The 18,852-nt window shown below is 36.6% G+C and overlaps 6 protein-coding genes across 6 annotated transcripts; 2 read left to right on the forward strand and 4 right to left on the reverse strand.

Annotated features, from left to right (window-relative positions):
* Positions 1 to 172: 172 nt before the first annotated feature.
* On the forward strand, positions 173 to 1,270 carry C9374_014439 (uncharacterized protein; the record flags this gene model as incomplete). Its single annotated transcript, XM_044690427.1, has 1 exon — positions 173 to 1,270. The coding sequence occupies one exon, from the start codon at positions 173 to 175 to the stop codon at positions 1,268 to 1,270; it is 1,098 nt and encodes a 365-aa protein (XP_044553031.1).
* Positions 1,271 to 1,317: 47 nt separating this feature from the next.
* Positions 1,318 to 5,631, reverse strand: C9374_014440 (uncharacterized protein; the record flags this gene model as incomplete). The annotated part of the gene is made up of 4 exons (XM_044690428.1): positions 1,318 to 4,373; positions 4,759 to 4,788; positions 4,871 to 4,949; positions 5,050 to 5,631. The coding sequence occupies 4 exons, from the start codon at positions 5,629 to 5,631 to the stop codon at positions 1,318 to 1,320; spliced, it is 3,747 nt and encodes a 1,248-aa protein (XP_044553032.1).
* A 123-nt stretch (positions 5,632 to 5,754) lies between these two features.
* C9374_014441 (uncharacterized protein) lies at positions 5,755 to 7,632 on the reverse strand (the record flags this gene model as incomplete). The annotated part of the gene is made up of 5 exons (XM_044690429.1): positions 5,755 to 6,100; positions 6,195 to 6,353; positions 6,456 to 7,232; positions 7,306 to 7,318; positions 7,410 to 7,632. 5 exons carry the CDS (start codon positions 7,630 to 7,632, stop codon positions 5,755 to 5,757), a joined length of 1,518 nt encoding a protein of 505 aa, XP_044553033.1.
* Positions 7,633 to 7,758: 126 nt separating this feature from the next.
* C9374_014442 (uncharacterized protein) lies at positions 7,759 to 11,641 on the reverse strand (the record flags this gene model as incomplete). The annotated part of the gene is made up of 2 exons (XM_044690430.1): positions 7,759 to 9,880; positions 9,942 to 11,641. The coding sequence occupies 2 exons, from the start codon at positions 11,639 to 11,641 to the stop codon at positions 7,759 to 7,761; spliced, it is 3,822 nt and encodes a 1,273-aa protein (XP_044553034.1).
* A 1,093-nt stretch (positions 11,642 to 12,734) lies between these two features.
* C9374_014443 (uncharacterized protein) lies at positions 12,735 to 13,274 on the forward strand (the record flags this gene model as incomplete). Its single annotated transcript, XM_044690431.1, has 1 exon — positions 12,735 to 13,274. One exon carries the CDS (start codon positions 12,735 to 12,737, stop codon positions 13,272 to 13,274), a length of 540 nt encoding a protein of 179 aa, XP_044553035.1.
* A 253-nt stretch (positions 13,275 to 13,527) lies between these two features.
* Positions 13,528 to 18,380, reverse strand: C9374_014444 (uncharacterized protein; the record flags this gene model as incomplete). Its single annotated transcript, XM_044690432.1, has 6 exons — positions 13,528 to 16,267; positions 16,336 to 16,959; positions 17,013 to 17,154; positions 17,213 to 17,593; positions 17,648 to 17,839; positions 17,918 to 18,380. 6 exons carry the CDS (start codon positions 18,378 to 18,380, stop codon positions 13,528 to 13,530), a joined length of 4,542 nt encoding a protein of 1,513 aa, XP_044553036.1.
* Positions 18,381 to 18,852: the final 472 nt, after the last annotated feature.

Here is an 18,852-nt window from a genome sequence, read left to right on the forward strand (position 1 = left end):
TTGCAGGTAGGTTACTTGTCGTTCAACAAATTCACCTGGACCTAGACATTCGGCTATGGCTATTTCCACTCTTCATTATGGTTTCATTTTCATCCTTTTCTGCTATTCCAGAATTGATCGTTCACTTGTAAGGCAACCAATTTCATTACAAACATTTCATTTCCGGAAAAAAATGAAAACGAATGATCATCATTCACCCACAACGATCGTACAATTAATTGATCTTCATAGTGTGGATTATCATCATGATGATGATTTAGATCATTCCATATTTATTACTTCTCTGTTTCATAAATTATGTAAACGCATGAGAAAGAAACAACGTAAAATCTTTCAAGGAAATTTTACATTGGTGCATACGATTGAACAAGATCACGCCATGACTCCCTATGTATTACGGATTTCATATCTCTATAATTGTATTATGGTCGGAAATGCAGGAGATAGGAATTATCTCAGTCTTTTTGATTTAAATACGAAACAACATTTACGTAATGTAGTGTTACCACAACTGCCATATTATTTGTGTGTTGAAGAATCAAATATTGATCATCAATTGGTATCAAAAAATACCAAACATTATTCAAATTTGATTATCATGTTTGAAGGGATGATGAGAAAATATAAATTAAGAGATTTGATGTTCTCTAGTAAGGATAATAATGAAGTATTGAAAAATGTTGAAAATCAACAACAACAATTAATGGCCACCCATAAGGATGGTGAAGAATCGACAAGTCCGCCCAGTGCTGCACACTTGTGGCAAATAGACAATATGGAAAACGCATCTTCAGTAACAATCAAATACTCTCATTGTCCCTCAGAGAATATAATTTATACGTGTTGGAAAGAAGAAATATGGATGATCCGTTCAGAGAATGGTGAAAAATTGAAGGCTCTCCAAATACTCAACTATCCAACGACAAATATTCATTGTTTAGAATACACATCAAGAGGCGACATTATTATGTGTGATGATAACACATGTTACAAATTAAGGGAACAAGCGGATGGTAATTGGGAATCAGTTTTATGTTTTGGAGAAAATAGCAGCTTGATGAATGTGGTAGAAGTAATATACGAAGACAAAAGTGGTCATTCTATTGTGTGCTCTCATTCGAAAAGCAATGGCAAAATTGTGATATTTCACGAAAATGGAGAGGTTTTTAAAGAATACTCATGTGACACCATCTCATGTTGTGTCAATGAAAGGAATGGCCAGTTAATTGTTGCCAGCCATTATGACCATAAAATTTGCTTTTATTGTTAATTTATGAATTCTAAGCTTGCAAGAGAGAGGTGGTAATTAGATTAAATTTATTGCTGAGCTGCATGATTCATGAGTTGTTGCAATGCATTCTTATCTTCATTGCTTGATTGAGAAATCACTTTTTGGAACACAGAGGCAGCATTTGAAGAGAAGGCAATCATGGCCTTTCCAAAGTAAACTTTTTCATCAAACTTATCAATAGGTGAATCAAAGACTTCCATTTCATCAATATCCTCATCGGCTTGGGCATCATAGGCCGAGTTGGTGAGTGCTTCCACAATTTTCTTTAAATTAGTATCCTGTTTCAATGCGTCTACAGAGAGTGTTAATTGTTTAGAGGGTTGACCATTTCCATCATTGTATTCGTCTTCTTCCGAGTCATAGTCATCATAGAAGGCGTTTTCATCTCCATCATTCTGTTTCTGTTCCTCTACTTTTTGTTTCAATTCATTCATTTCGACAAGCAGCTTGACACAAGCACTCACAATGTATGAAATATTTTCTTGAAGTGGTTTTGGTAAATTAGCAAAATTAGCATAACCAATAATGTTTGAAAATGCAAGAACTGCAACCTTCTTATCATAAATTCGTTTAAAATAAGGTAAACTTTGGAACCATTTGGTAAATAATTTCAAAGTCAGTTGTTTGGATTCCACATAACTGAGTGCAAGTTCCATATTATAAATGATAGCATCAGCAAACACTTCTAATAATAAAACAGTAAAAGCAGGTGTCTCTGCCAAATCAATTTGACACATGACCATTTCTAAATATTTTGGAATTTCACTGTCAATAGCTCCTTTACAATGTTGAAGCATGCATGAAAGAATCTTGCAAGCTCCTTGTGCTTCCTTTTCAACTGTCTCAGCATCTTTAGCCAAATGTTTAGCGCACAAATGATACACCATTGTGACATGATCTGGATTTGATAAAAACTTTTGAGTATCCGTTGAAATATAATTATCTAATGGAGCAACTAAATATCCAATAAAATCATAAGCCCATCCACTAAATGCATTGTAAATGGTTGGTAACAAATTCCAACAATTTTCTGAAATAGATCCATTGCAATGATATGTCAAATAAACCAACATATCCATGGCAGATTCCACATAGTCATATCCTTGATCATGAGATTCTAAAATCTTGGCAATGAGTGGCAATAACACTGGTTCTAATTGTCTATAAACACTAGGTTTGGATCTAAATGACTCAAGCAATGTCATGATGGTGTGAATACAATTATCCATGAGAATATCTTCTTCAACATTATCTACGTCATTGTCTCCTTCATCTTCAAAAAGACGCAAATAAGCAGCAGCCATTCGACTACAAATATTCACTGCATAAGGTTCCATTTCCTCAGCAAATGCTTCAACAAGTAGTTCAATACTTTGCACGACAGTAGAGTGTTCCATTTCATTCATAATATTCATATAGACGTCCAATAATTGTGGAAGAATTGGTCTCACATGTTGAGTAGCAGATTCCAAATGCAAAAGACAACTCAATCCTAAACCTGCTTGAACTCGAACTGGAATTTGCTTATCTTTAAGACAATCAAGAATGAGTTGCATTCCTTGAACAGGTGTTTCTGGATTTTTGAAAGGTGCAGCTGCAAAACATCCAAGCATCCAACAAGCTCTTGCTCTTAAATATGGACAAGTTTCATTTTTGAATTCTGGATAGACGAACATGAGAAGGAGTTCTTCAAGCTTATCTTTGGTCATGTTATTTTTCAAGAAGAGTTGTCTCGTGTTACCAATGGAATATAAAACACCATCTTTGAGTTGTGGATTGACATTGGTGTTATCTGCGTAACTTGTCAAGACTTGTGTCACATATTGGAGATAGATTGGGAATGCATCCTTTCTACGAACTTTTAACAAACTTGACAAAGTACCCATAGCATTCATTCTGGTATTCCATAAATCTTCTACCAGGTCATAACCAATTCGAAGCCATTCTTGAGGATCATATTCCCACATTTCTGCATCCTGTGCAGTAAAAGTCAAATAAGGGAAAATATACTCAACAATCAATGATTGTAATCTTGAAGCAATGGAATGCTTGTAAACATCAGGATTAGCCACACAAGCATCCAAATATCTAAATGAAAGAGTCACGATACGATATGGCACAAAAGCTCCCTTAAGATTGAATTGAACCAATTGAAGGAACAAATCCAAGAATTTCACAGACCACTGTGAAACAAAATATTGAGCAATAGTGGCTTCTTCTTGACAAATTTCTTTCACCTCAAGAGTAGAAGATGTAATGAGAAGTCGATACGCAAAATGACCAACCCATTTCTTAACTTTCCAATGTGGGTTATCAACATTTTCAATGTGATGTGGAGGAACTTCAATTTTGTAACATTCCAAAAGCATTTCCATCAATTTGTTAAATCGATCAAATTTTCCTTCTTTCACTTCCCAATAATAGTATCGAGGTGTTCCAAGAGAAAAGGCACACCAAACAATTTTTGTAATCAATGTTCTCATGGATGCAAATTCATCGGTATTTTGACTCAATAAATATTGGAATAATCCTGTAACAATATCAAAAGTTCTGTCAACAATGTCATTTACAGCAATTCGATATTGTTCTCCAGGAGCATTCTTATATCTTTTCAATAATCCATACAAAGCCAATAATGCTGCATAGACACAATTCACACCATTCGATCTTAACATGTTAATAATTTCATCCACGAGACTTAACCAATTCACAGGATAATCCGAATAGACAATTACTTGATAAATGACACACAATTGATTCTGAACAATGTGTGGAGAGAGAATCATGGCTCTAAGAATATTTTCTCTCAAAAATTGTTTATCTTCGGGATGCATTTCAGGAATTGGAGGAAGAGAATTTGAATCAACAGCGACCTCAAGTTGATCATCGTCAAATTCATCAATTAAACTTCTTCGAGTCGTGTCGTAATGTTTCACAGCAAGATTCTTCAAAAAGATGACTCCTGCTTGTTGAATGTAGAGAGATTGTTGTGAGGAATCTTGTTGGGATTGTAAAATTAATGAGAGGATGGCACTTGGGAATCCCTTGACGTGTTTCCAATCACTGAGAAGTTTCTCGGCTTCTAATTGATGGTTTCGGTTCGGATTGAACGTGTTGAGGAGAACCAATTGAATTTGTTCGAGAGATGGTAAGTGGTTCATGATGTTATATTATATAACGATTAATAATCAATAATTGTTTTTTGGTGTTGATGAGAAGGAATAATAATGTGAATGAGGTGGACTATGGACGATGAGTCAGTGCGTGTGAAACAATTGAACCTTGTAGTGATGATGGTTCACTATTTTTTTGAAGTCGAAAATAATTTTAAATCCTTTGAAGCCATCGTGCATACTCTTCACCATGATGATGAGGAAGGGCCTTTTTGAAGAGTCATGTAATTTACTACTATACAATGATTTCTAAAAAGTCACAATGATCACATCTTAATGTCACAAAGGTCATACCTGCTCGTTGTTCGGCCAACACCTTTGGTTCTGTTTGTTGTCGATGACCGGTTAAACAAAAAACGAAAAATTGTGATGAAAGACAATGATACAATTAGCTTAGCAAACATACCCTTATTACATTGCGACTTGTGTTCGCCATAGCAATCAATCACTTGTTGGGAAACGAATTTCACTGACAGTCCATTGAGCTGTAATAGTGTTAAATTATAATGCAAAATAAATTCATCCAAGTTCAAATATTAATTGAATATAACATTAAAATCAATTGAAAAGCAAATAAAAACGAACAGATGTGGGGATTCGAAGACCACACTTGCAACAAAGCGAGTGTTTGGTTTCGAGAAGGTTATTTTTCTTACACAAAGGGCATAGAAATACGGACTTTTCATAAAAATTAATTAATTCTTCCATGTCTTGTGCTTCCAACCGTTGTTGTTCTTCATATTCACGTAATTGTTCTTCATCTTCCTCTCGAAATTCTGTTTCCACTTCTTGTTGTAATTCCCACAATAATTCATTATATTCATCGTCAGTCATTGAGCCTTTGTCCTGTGCCATCAATCGTTCCAACTCTAATCGACAAGCATTCATATATTCATCATAGGGATTAAATTCTTCCAATGATGATCCGAGATGATGTGCAGCAAATGGATCTCGTACTTGATCTCTCAACAGTTTTCTCTTGTCTTTTAAATTTTCAATGGCTCTAGCCTTCAATACTTGTTTGTATTCTGTTTTCCGAACTTTAATGGAGGCTTCTCTTGGGAGTGAGAAATGCCCCGATGATATTGTTTCATTTCCCTCCGATGAAGATGGTTGTTGAGCAAAAAACGAGGGTGACTGAAAGGGTGATGAATGATTTGGAAACATTTTTTAAAAAACTAATTTTATTGGAATTCGTTCTTGCTTTCACTGGAACATGTTTCTTTCTGTTTTGAACAAGTTCACAAAATCAATTGAAAAACAAATGTCCAGCGAGTTCCATGTGGATGATTAAGGTAACTTCACCAATCGTACTGTATGAGCTTGGTGATTAATAGTCTCAGCACCCAATACCATCACAATCAAATCTCCACTTTGTGCAAAACCATTTTCCTTCAAATATTGAGCACACAATTCCTCACTACTCAAATACTCGGAAATTGGTTTCTTAATCAAGACAGGTGTAATTCCCCAACCCAAACTCAAACGATTGTAAGTTCCATTTTGGTCTGTGAGTGCAATAATTGGAACACTCACTCGAAATTGTGAAATATTGAATGCACTTCGACCACTATGAGTAATGCAACAGACCAATTTGAGAGAGGTATGCTTTTTTGCAATGGCAGCAGCAGCCATGCTTTTGTAAAGAATGACATTAATATATTCATGAGGTGAGAATATATTCTCAATGTGTTAAATCATTCGTACGACAAACGATTATGACTACCTACCAAGTAGCAATATCAATGGAATCCACAGCAAGACTATCAAATTCATTTTCATGTGCAGACAATCTTCCAAATCGATCACAATTCAAATCGGCAGTTCTCACAATGGTACTCATGGTTTTCACTGCCAAAACAGGATGCTTTCCTGTAGCTGTTTCATTACTTGTGTTGAGCATTTGAATCAAATTCGTTCAAATTCAAAGAATTAGTTCCAATGATATCATGACAGTCAGAAATGTGTGGACTCAACTTGTAGTTACTTACCTTAACATGGTGACATCAGTTCCATCAAAAATTGAATTGGCCACATCAGTCACTTCGGCTCGTGTTGGAATTTTGTTATCCACCATACTTTGCAACATTTGAGTGGCAGTAATATCAACTTTTCCTGCTTTGGAAGATCTCTCAATTAAATCTTTTTGAAGAATGGGTAATTCATCAAAACGAGTTTCAATCATCAAATCTCCTCTCGCAACCATAATTCCATCACATTCCTTAATAATACTTTCAATATTTCGTATAGCCTCAATTCTTTCAATTTTTGCAATAATCGGAACTGTTTTTGAATGATTACTAAATTTCATCATTAATTGTCTGGCATCGATAATGTCTTGAGCGGAACGAACAAAACTCAAACACACATAATCTATTTCACCACATTTCATTCCAAATTCCAAATCAGCAATGTCCTTCTCCGTCAAAGCAGGTGCACTAATGCTGCTGGCTTCTTCTCCTTCTTCCTCCGAAGATGCAGCAGCCAAATTAATTCCCTTCTTTTGATTCAAAAGACCTCCCGTAATGACTTTACATTTCAATTCGGTTTCTTCTGAATTCTTTTCAATAACCACAACTTCCAAATAGCCATCATCGATCATGAGATGAGATCCAACACGGCAGTCCTTGGCGAGAAGAGGATAGGAGGTGGAGACTTTTCGAGGGCGTGGTTCATGATCTTCACCGGTTGGAATGACATTCTTATCAGTGGTAATGATCAACTCTTCACCTTCTTCAATGATGAAGGGTTTTGCAAGTTTGCCAATTCTTAAGATTCGGAAAATGTCAAGCAAATGAAATGAACAAACGAAACTCTGTTTGGATCATGACGAAAGCTTACCTAATTTTTGGTCCTATTCGTGATCGTGATCGCCATCGTGATGATGTTCCAATCATTACCAATGTTGTATTAAAGATCAATATTCAATGTTCATTCAGACTAACCTTGTAAATCTTGTACAATTGCAAACGGAATGTTCAATTCACTGGCAGCTCTACGGATGGTTTCGATCGTTTTTCCATGCATTTCGTGATCACCATGAGAGAAATTCAAACGAGCTGCATTCATGCCTGCTTTCATCATCTCTTTGATCGTGGCAATATCACTTGAACTTGGACCGAGGGTACACAAGATTTTAGTTCTCCGATCACTCACAGTTCCGTTCATGATGACACAATTCGTTGTTGTTGTGGTGTTAAATTTTTAAAGTGTGTGATGAGATCAAGTTGTCAACCCAGTTCTTGATCAAGAGTTGGTGGTTCACTTTATTCAACTCATTCAAGAGAATACATCTCAATCCAAAATGAGGGACATGATTTCCTTTTCATCTAAATCTCCTGCATCGTCAACGACAACTGCTGATTCAACTGCTGCGTCGTCATCTTCATCCATTTCAGAGGTGTCAACATCTTCCTCCTTGTCTTGCATTTTGAATTGACCCTTATAGACTGTTTCTTGAATTGTGCTCTTTTGTTTTGCAATTGTTAAAATTCGTTCCTCAACTGAATTCTTTGTAATTAATCTGTAAATAGTGACAGGTTTAGTTTGTCCAATACGATGGACACGATCCATAGCTTGAGCATCAAGAGTTGGATTCCAGTCACTATCATAAAAGATTACTGTATCTGCCGCTGTCAGAGTAATACCTAAACCACCGGCTTTGGTAGAAAGCAAAAATGCAAATACAGGGTCCACTCGTTGGTTCTGGAATGCGTCAACCATGTCTCTTCTCTCTGCCACTCCTGTAGAACCGTCTAATCGGAAATAAGTGTATCTTCGCTTAATCATGTAATCCTCAAGAAGGTCAATCATTTTGGTCATTTGACAAAAGATGAGTACACGATGTCCTTCCATTTTTAACCTAAACAATAATTGATCTAACATTCGCATCTTTCCAGAATCTGCAATCAACTTGCTCACGTTTGGTAATACTACATTGGATGATCCAAATGTGTCAAACACAAACCGATTTCTGTACAAGAACTTCTTGTCAATAAATCTGGTGGTTTTTACAGGTTCCAAGTGATACGTACTGCTTCTATCAGAGCAACGTATTTCAATAGGAGGTGCCATAACCCTTTCAAAGCAACATTTCACCTTTCTAATAATTGTTCCATTATTACGGAAGAGAGTTTCAATGTTGTGAATAAGCATGTCACATCTATGGATATGAGCAGTTAGCTGTTCAGCGACAAGCTCGTCCATGAAGAATTGGAATGTCTTCTTTCTATTTCTAAACTCCACCAGTCGATTGCGCAAGTTCCGTAGCTTGTACAACCTCCACAAAGAATCTTTCAAATAATAAAATAAAGTTCCATAATTATGAAGAAGATAGGATGGATCTTGGGAAAAATTAAACCTTTTGAATATGGATAACTGTTTTGCCTCTGTGTCAAGAGATCCCTCTGGCATCATTTCTCTAAAAACTATCTTGGGTAGTGTTAAAGAAATGGGATTTTTCAAATTTTCATATTCATCATAAATCTTTCCAGGAATGTGTTTAACATGTCCTGGGTGCTCTGAGAAGGCAACAGGAGTGACCACGTATTGTCTAAACTCCTTAAATAAGTGTATGTGATTGCATGCTTTTTTGAGTTGCATCACAATATTCATGAGTGCTGACTTGTTTGCTGCAGACTCAGCAGTGATTGCTTTCTTCTTTTTCTTTTCTTTGGCCGAGTTCTTTTTGAAATCATCCTTAATGTATTTATACATTTCTGCTTGAAGAGAGCTAAAGCCGCAATGTAACACCAATTCTGTTTTGGGTGCCATTTCGCTCTCAACATCCTTTTTCACTCTTCTCAACATGAAAGGTTTCAAAATCATGTGCAACCGAGCGAGTTGTTGCTCATTCAGTTTAGCATCTTGTTCCTTAGAGGCATGTGATTCAATGTCTTTAGAGAACCAATCATTGAATTCGTCATGAGAGTCAAAGATAGAAGGCATGATAAAGTGGAGTAGAGCCCACAGTTCTTTCATGTTATTTTGGATGGGAGTACCTGTGAGGAGCATACGGTTTCTACACTTCATACCCAAAAGCGTCTTCCATCTCAAGCTCTTGCTTGACTTGATGGCATGAGCTTCATCGAGTATCAAATATTGCCATTTCACCTTTTTGAAATACTTCTCATCTTCTAAAATAAGGCCATAACTTGAAATCACGACATGGAATGGCGAATCTTTTTGATACAGTTTGTCAGGATTTGTCCAATATTTTCTCAATAATTTTCTTTCCTTTAGAGCTCCCCAATAAGGAAGAACTCGAAGTGTGGGGCAAAACTTTTCAAATTCTTGTTGCCAATTGTGAAGTGTCGATGAAGGAGTAATAATGAGTGTAGGCCCCCAAATTCCCTTCTTTTCTGCTAAATAGGCTATGAATGCAATTGTTTGAATTGTCTTGCCCAAACCCATTTCGCTGTGGCCAATCAATTATACATGGTCATTCAACAAATCATGTCAAATACAATTCTACTTACTCTGCAAGAATGCCATTGATACCTTGTTCATAGAGTGAGACTAGCCATTTCATACCCTTCAATTGATATTTCTTGAGGGTACCATTGAAAATGTTTGGCTCCTCTTGAATATCTTCACTTGTTTCGATTTTATCCTCATCTAATTGAGTTCTATATTTGCCAGTCTCAGCATCAAAGTCCATAGTATACTGTTTCTGTTTTTCAGATGCCTGTAAGGCTCTTTCTCTAGAAGATTGCTCACCATCTTCGTTTGATGAAGCACCAGTTTGATCCAGTGACGACACCTTTCTCGACATGAAATGAGAATAGAGCTCTGTTTGGGAAAGCAAGAAATTCAGCTTTCTTTGTTGTCGTAACGCCTCTTCTTTTTCTTCTTCCTCTTTCTTCTTTCGCTTTCTCTTTTCAGAAATTTCCTTTTCGTGTCGTTTCCAAAAAGTTCCCAATCTGTCTGACAGCACTGAAGAAGTCTCGTCCAAAGAAGATTCTCGTTCGCTCCTCTCTCTGTGATGCTTGTCATTGATTTTTGCAGCAGCTTCTCGAGCAAGTTGTAGCATTCGGGAATGCCTTCCACTGAAACTGGTGGTAGTGGCGCCTCTAGAGGTGAGCGAGGTCTTGGCTGTAAGCGTTTCATTCAATCTCTGATGAATAATAGCTCTTGAAAAATCTTCCAATTGTTTGGTAAATTCTACTCGATTAGTCACAAATGAATCAATCCAATTTTTCTTGTTTTTCAATTGAGAATTGTTCTCAGAAAAGTGATAATGTGAACTCATACAGTTTTGAAACTCCTCTACCACATATTGAGCGTTGAAATTGTTCATGGGTATTTCAAAGGCTACTTCAAAGCTTCCCTTCTCTTCTTTTGTTTTCTTGGGTCTCTTTGTTTTTCTAAGTGAGGTAGAAACCAACAATGTTGGCTTATGTGGATCCCTTAACAAGGCACTATTTTTACGAATATGAACCTTAACTCCTTCACCAGGTTTTCTTTTCTTTGTATCGTCATCGTTGGGAGAGGGAATTAATTCTTCATATGTTTGAGTTGAAAGATAATCCTCGCAGATTGCATCAAATAATTCCTCAAGATACTTGGATGAAGCTTGTTCAACACCAATTTCTCTTTCATTCGTCATTATGGGAGGAGAAGTTACTGCAGATGATGACGATTCATTTGTAGGTGGTTGAGTGATTTTGGTGTTTCCATCACCACTTTCATGTTGCACATACTTGGAGAGTGACTCATTACAAAAATCGCCCAACCTATCGTACGCTTCTTCCAGAGGAGAAGAGAACGATACTTCGTTTGGCAAGATTAACATCTCCTCATGATTGGTGAGAAAGTCCTTGGAAGACGCGTCAATACCACAGAGTTTGTTGGAAAGAGACGTTTCCAGCTCGAGGAGAAATTCGCAATCTCCTTTATCGATTGAAGGACGAGAGTAGAGCTTGCTGAATGTTCTTGTTGGTAGTGATGACGATGAGGTAATTGTAGGATGAATTCCATTCTGCGGATTTTTGTTGCAGCTTGTATGATTAGTTGTTGTTATGGGAGCAGCTTCAGCTCTTGTATTACTTCCGTTCATCATCATTGTGTTTTTGTTTTCATTAGCCAAGCTATTTTGTTGATGGTCCGATACTTGTTGTTGTTTCAACAATGAAGGAAAGGTTGTACTGGCTGTAGTTGCAATACCATCTTGACTCATTCTATAATTTAGATAGTACTTGCTGATGTTTGTTTTAGAGGATGATGTATTACTTTCTTGTGTGTGTTCAGCAATTAAAGCAGATGATGATGCTTTGTTGCAAGAGTTTTGACTCAATGATGAACACTCAAACAGAAGAAAGAGAACCAATAATTTTTTGGATGGTGATCAAACCACGAAAGCTTTCAACAAGATGTGTGTTGTGTTCCTTTATGTTGGCTTCTCTTTGAGTTGTCATCCTTTCAATTTCGGAAGCGGTGTGTTGTTGATGAGATAAAATGAGGTTCTTGTTGTTGGCTTTTCAACAAATGCGTCCACAACCACGCTTCAACGGGTGAGGCTTCATCCCAACAACAAAACGATTTGCACACCGCGGTGATGATTCAATCATCCCGAGAAGATGATGAACAAATATATGTTATCTGTGATGAAAAAATTCTCTTGTGTTATGATGATGAAGCGAAATCAAGATAACACGTTCATTCTTTTTTCTTTTTCCAGTAAGAATACAGCTGTATCAATCGACACATCAGTAGTATCAAAAGACATAGTTTTGGAACAACAAACAATTGTGGATCAAAGTAAATATACGAACCTCTGTCCACCACCAACATGTGCGAATGCAACTACGACTACAACTCAGAGTAAACTATTTTAGTTGCTGAACACGCGATTCTCTTTTCAGAAAGAGGTCAACGCCATTTTCGCCTCTAACTCGCGAAACTTTAAAAAAAAAACCCCTACATACCTTTCATCGCCCTAGTTCTTTAAATTGGCGCTACACCTAAAATATTGACTGCTACACCATAACGATCAACATCTCTGACGAAAGAGAGAGAACCAATTCACATATCCAGCGCGTTCATCATCTGGTTGTTAATTTCCATAAAACCTTACCCATATCTAGTGAGCTCTGCAACGAAAATTGTAAAAAACGATAAGACTGTATTATTAAGGCGATTACCATTTTTTCTTTCGGGTTTGTCGGACGAAAGACTTATCATCATCAGCCTCATCAAAATATATATTTCTACCTCACCACATTCACATCTCCACAACACATCACCTTTACATCAACTTCAATAATTAGAAAATGGGTTCAATTTGCAGCTCTGCATCATACGAATCCCCGAATTCTTCTCATTCAAAAAGTCATGTATACAAGACCACCAATATATGCTCAGACACTCATCATAACAATCACAGTATTCAAGGAAACAATATACTCTCGAGTAATTACAACTCGGGTCATAGCACGGGCGGGTATCTTTCAGAAACTGAGTCATCACGACAAAACTCCACAACCACAGCAACAACGATACAAATTCGAGTGACCTCAACAAACTCTGTGAGTACCAAGCAAACCACATCTTCGGGTAGTAAAGTCAGGTCTTCTAAGGAGAGCGAAACGAACTCGAGCCATTCGAGCGTTTCCACGAGTTCTCATAAAGCACAAATACCACATTCCATATCAACCTCTAATATTCGAGTGCAGCCAGTGGAGTGGGATCCAATTGCTTTCGCAGAGATGGAAATTGAGAAACGGCAAAAAGATCCACGAACTTCCACATTAAGGCAATCATTGGAAATGTTTAGGTTTCCTTCGAGGCAAGCGCTACAAATGGAAGAATAAGTAATTTAAGGTTAAATGCTTGAGCAATGGATATACCACTACGATGGAACCATCAAGTATTTGCTTGACATGATAACGGAAAATAACTTTCAAGAGAAGAACAACTAGCGAGGCAGATGTGTGTTGATGCAGTTTTGTACGGCAGCCCCATGGTCACAGTGTGTGGAGTTTTGCAAAACTGTTTCCTGCATGTGATCACATTTTGTAACACCACCAATTTTTTCACACCTTCACATCTTAACAGCGAGTCGCTTTATTTCAAATTACCAATCTTCAACTTGTTGTAAATAAAGCTCGTAAGTCCTTGCTTTGGTTTTTCAATTTTCAACTCAAAATAGGGTTGTGGCAATTTCTGAGCTTTGAGACAACATGCAGTCGCATAGATGGACCAAGCAATCTCTTCCAACACAAACTTGTTGGCTTCATCGTTAGGAATGGACGAGTTGGTGAGAGTGTTGCTACTGCTACTGTTACTACTACTTGTTATGGTTGAACCAACATGGTCGGAGGACATACTTGTCGCAGAGCCAGCAGGTGTCGATGTGGATAGTGAGGAACTTGTTTCATCCAGACCACAAAAGATGTTGCAATAACAATCGGCCGTGGAAGGTCTTGGCATCATCATGGAATGAATATCACTCACAGTCGAATGAACCTCATCGAAATGTACCTCAGAACCTGACTTGAGAAGGGATGTCTTTTTGCTCAGAGGTTTCGGAGAGGATGAAGAAGAGGACGATGAGGACGAGGACGACGACTTTTTCTTACCTGTGGCCATCTCTGACGTGTAAATAACCAAACATGGTGCTGTCGATTTATCAAAACATCCAATATCAATGAGATGAAGATTCGAGAGATGATGCGCTTTGGTATGTTTGACATCGACTTGTTTCTTCGAGTAGTCAAACTTGACTGTATAATAATTCTTATCGGTCAATAGAATGAAACGTTCTTGTTTGAGTCCTCTCTTATTGTACTTGACGACTTTCCATCCCTTAATGAGACTTTCTTGAATGGTTTTCACTTTTTCAAAACATGTCTCAAAGGCTTCCTCATCTTCATGTGAATATTGTGTGAAATATTTTGTTTTCAAGAGTGAAATTACACCTTGCAGATAGATTTGACCCTTATAGGCCTGAAGAGCATTTTCTTTCAATGAAAGCATTGGATTTTTCGAGAGTTGTAACTCTTCCTTACTCAATGACACTGGATATAATCCAAGATCACTCAATGAGGCATGATCATTGGTCGTTGAATTTCTTGAATTTTCTGTTGAAGAATTTGTCATGAATGAATGATTGGTTGTTGTTGTTGTTGAAGAAGATGAAAAGATGGAGGAAATACTTGTCGGTGTTCGTGCAGGTGATCGTTTCAAATCCAAGGATCGAATTTTAGAACTGTCATTCTCCATGGAGAGTAACAAGGACTTGGGTGTCATTTCTCGTACTTTCTTAATACTATCTTCGAGTAATCGATTGAGACTATTCATGAAATCTTCCTGACTCATTGTATTCATGTCATCGTAACCAATATTATAGAGTAAAACTCCGAGATTGGGATACTTTTTCTGATAGAGTTCAATAATATTCTCAATCTTGTTCATGTTTTTCATGGTTGAACATGTTTTTCGATGACTTCGAGCAGACATGGGAACTTCTGAAAAATCAGCTTCAAATTTTCCAGAGGCAGGTTTGAACGCAAGATAGGACGAGCTGTCAAATGCCACTACCACAACATTGACACACATTAAAAAACTCCTATTATGAATTGGAGATTGATTACAGAACAGAGAAATGGATTCTCTCAAATTTCTCCAAGAATTATCTTTAAGCAAGTGAAATGCTCTTCGTTTTTCACCTTCTGATTTCAAACTATCAAAGAAATTCCAATCCATTTCAATCGTTAATTTTTCATAGGCATCTTTGTTCATGTGTGTCAAACTGTTCCACATGATTGATTCCGTTTTGATTTCATTTTCATATTTTTTCACATATTGTTTCTCAATGTAATCTTTTTTAGCTTTAAAATCGCTCTCTGATTTTGATACAGATAATAATTGATTCTTGATGTTTTCTCCCTTGTTGTTTTGAGATCCTTGTTTGTCATTGGTTGTAAAAGTATTGAGAGCGAGTTGAGCGACCAAACTGACATATTGATCATCTCCCTCGACCAACGATTGCAGCTCTGTAACGAGTCCATTATTTCTCAACACAGTTTGATATTGAGGATGTGCCGAAGAAACATTTGAAAAGATATTGATACAATTTTCTTGAACTTCTGAAAGTTCACAACGAAGTAAATTGATGAGTTCCTTACTCAACTCGACCACTCGTTTTCTACCTTGTTCATACGTAGGAACCGTCACAATTGCCAAAATGATATTCGTCGCTTGTTCTAAAATTGCACATGAATCTGAACATGTTAAAATATTCACTAGGACTGGTACCACATCAAACGATGCAATAAAAGTTGCCAATTGAGGTACTTCAGACAAACTCTGAATCAATGCAATTCCATTCTTGACAGTTTTTGCAGAGAGTTTTTTGTCATTCATGAGTCGATTCACAATATAATCTAAACATCCAGATTCTGCAATGACATGTTTGGTGAATCGATCCTTTTTCGAAAGTGCTGTGAAAATTTTCAAAATATCGTTCAAGAATACATCTCCTTTGATTTTGATGAGTTTGAACAAGTGCTTGACGCCTCCTCCGTTGACAAACATTTGTTTAAAGGTCGAATCAAAACACAAATTGTAAATGAGATAAACGACAATGTCTTGAAAGGTTTCGTGCTCCAACATGGCAATGAGTTTTGACGTGATGCCCAACATGGAAATTCCTCGAACATCAACTTGTTCGTATTGAACCATTTGATTCAAAACTTCGAGAATGGCCAATAAAATTCGTGAGGTTCCTTCAGTGACGTTGGTTTGAAGAATCCAATCGCAAAGTCTATGAACAGGAATTGTTTTTTGAGCTTTTTCAATCAATCTATTAGCGGTGTTGATGATTTCACACATTTCTAACTTGTGCGTTTTTTCGAAAATAAAAATACTTACAATTTCCAAATAGAAGGATCTTGCATGTCAAGAGAATTGAACGTAGTTAGGCACAAGAATTGCAGTTTTGCAACTTCCACATCCGAATGATACGAAGAATTTAAATAAAGAGTGGATGTAAAGGAAGAACTACTAGTGTTCGTATAATGCTTTCCAAGAATGGACACAATACATCCAGATGCTAATTTGGAGTGATCTTCTGTAATTTTACCCACAATGGATCTGACCTCTGTGGACATGTACATTCGAATGAGATTGAGAGTATGTTGAAGGATCAGGACATCATTGGTGTGTGAAATGATGGTTGAGAGGTGAGTGAGCACTTCAGTAACTTTCATTCCTATAAATGTGAACAAATCTTTAAAGTTGAATTCTCCCATCTTGGTGAGTAAATAGAGAACATTCTCGGCAAAGCTTCTCTCTTCAGATTCTTCAATGGGTTGAGGAGTTTTCAAAGTTCCAAAGTGAGAAAATTGTCTGAGAATGACCTGAGCTCCATTCAACGACTTTTTGTCTAAATAATAATTGAAATATTTTGTGCTGTGACTCTTTCCATCTTTTTGTGCAATGAGCTCTTTTCTAACTTTTTCTAATGAGCTTAAATTGGCGAGTATGTACAAGGCACTATGATTTCAAAAAGATGTCAACATTGACAAGAGAATTCTACCAAAACTTACTTGCTAAAGGATCGTCTGGTATGATTGGTTCCGCTCGAGGCTGATGAAAAAAGATAGCATACCAGTGACAGCAATAATTCAATGAAATGATTTTCCTCTTTCAGTGATGCATTTACATTAAGCAATTCATTCTTTCGTTGCTCTATTTCACAATCATGCGTGACACCATTATATATGTAAATCATTATCCTGAAACGTACCTCTTTTAGATACAATTAATAGTAAGGAAAGTATTTGTGACAACAATTCTGTAAAGTCTGTATCTTGTACTCTTAACGTTTGATATCCATCAGAGTAGGCCAATGGTCCTTTTTCTTCTTTTGATTTCATTGAAACGTTGAGAGAGTTTAAAATGGTCAGAATGATTGGGGAAATGGGAACTTTCAAAGCAATATCTTCTTCATTCTTGGCATGATTCAAACTCAACGCATTCAATACACGAATACAAGCTTCAATAATACCATACAACGAGTGATCCATTTGTTTTTTGGAAGTGCTCATGATACTGTTGAAGGCATGATTCATTTGTTCAATAATAATTTGAGTTCCATTAATGATTGGAAAGAGTGATTTGTTAGAATCTAATGGATCGAGTGACAAGGTTTGAAATGTCTTGTGATTGACTTTTTACATACCATTTAAACAAAATTTCTCCAAAACTAAAAGTGCATTTCTTTTACATTCATTGCTCACAGTATAACTAATGTGATTACTATTGGGTGTACTGACTCGAACCAAATCAAGAAAGTTCTTTAACCCTCGACTTTCTCTCACAATAATTCGATTTCCATCCACATTTTCAGTTAATGCATAAATAGCAGTACATGCTGTCATGATGATGTTATGATGAGATAGGTTCGTCATCATTGAGTGAACTTGTGTGAAAAATCAAAAATAAAATTTACCTAATCTCACAATTTCCTCATCAATAAATTTATCATTCACTGTATTTGCATCAAAAGCCAAATACAATATCAAGGGTATCACATCGGTGTCATTTCCCATTTTAGCAGCTACTTTTTCACCCATTGCCAAATATTTAATCATTCTCAACAAGACATGATAATATTCCAAATCTTCTTTTTTCACTTGTCCAATGTGTGATAATTGTTGTGACAATACTTTCTTGAACGAATCACTCATATAGTTCCATTGTTCCTGTAACAGAATTTTTGGTAATTTCAACACGTGTTGAAAACAAGTCAATTGATTTTCCAGCGAATCTTTTGGATTTATCGAAACTAAACTATCTCCCGATGATGAAGAGTGGTTGGAAGATTGACTTGGAGAGAGATCATCGAGAGGCAGCACAGAGAATTGATTTATGGGATTCGGAGATTTCTTTGGAGTGGGTGGCTTTGATGGCATTTGTTATTATTTGATGTAAAATTGATCAAACGTAATATGATTCGAGTGTATGATACAGATGGAAGAAATGAGAAAACACAAAACGAATGAAAATAAAAGAGGGGAATATGATGACGATGGGAAGATCGATTCGTGTTTGCTCTATTTTTTTAGTGTGCTGGTGTTGTTGTGAGAGACAGGTGACAACCCCCTTGAATTGAAAAGTGGGTGTCGAAAAACACACGGCACTTTTTTGATCCTCTATCTCTCTGTGTTCAGGAGTTTAGTTGGGCTTGCTTTAAAAGTGTTGACTTGGTTCTAACTAGAAGCTACAATCTAAACCTTTATTTAGAAGTACAACCAAACACAAAAAAAATATTTACAAACAATATTATCAGTATTGTCGTGATAATATTTAAATATTACAATCTGAAAATTGTTATTGGCTATCCAATAGTTCTCGGAATCTTTTAAATTTATTTCCGTGATTTTG

Source organism: Naegleria lovaniensis, assembly GCF_003324165.1.
Source record: "Naegleria lovaniensis strain ATCC 30569 chromosome Unknown tig008, whole genome shotgun sequence".
Classification (NCBI taxonomy): domain Eukaryota; phylum Heterolobosea; class Eutetramitea; order Acrasida; family Naegleriidae; genus Naegleria; species Naegleria lovaniensis.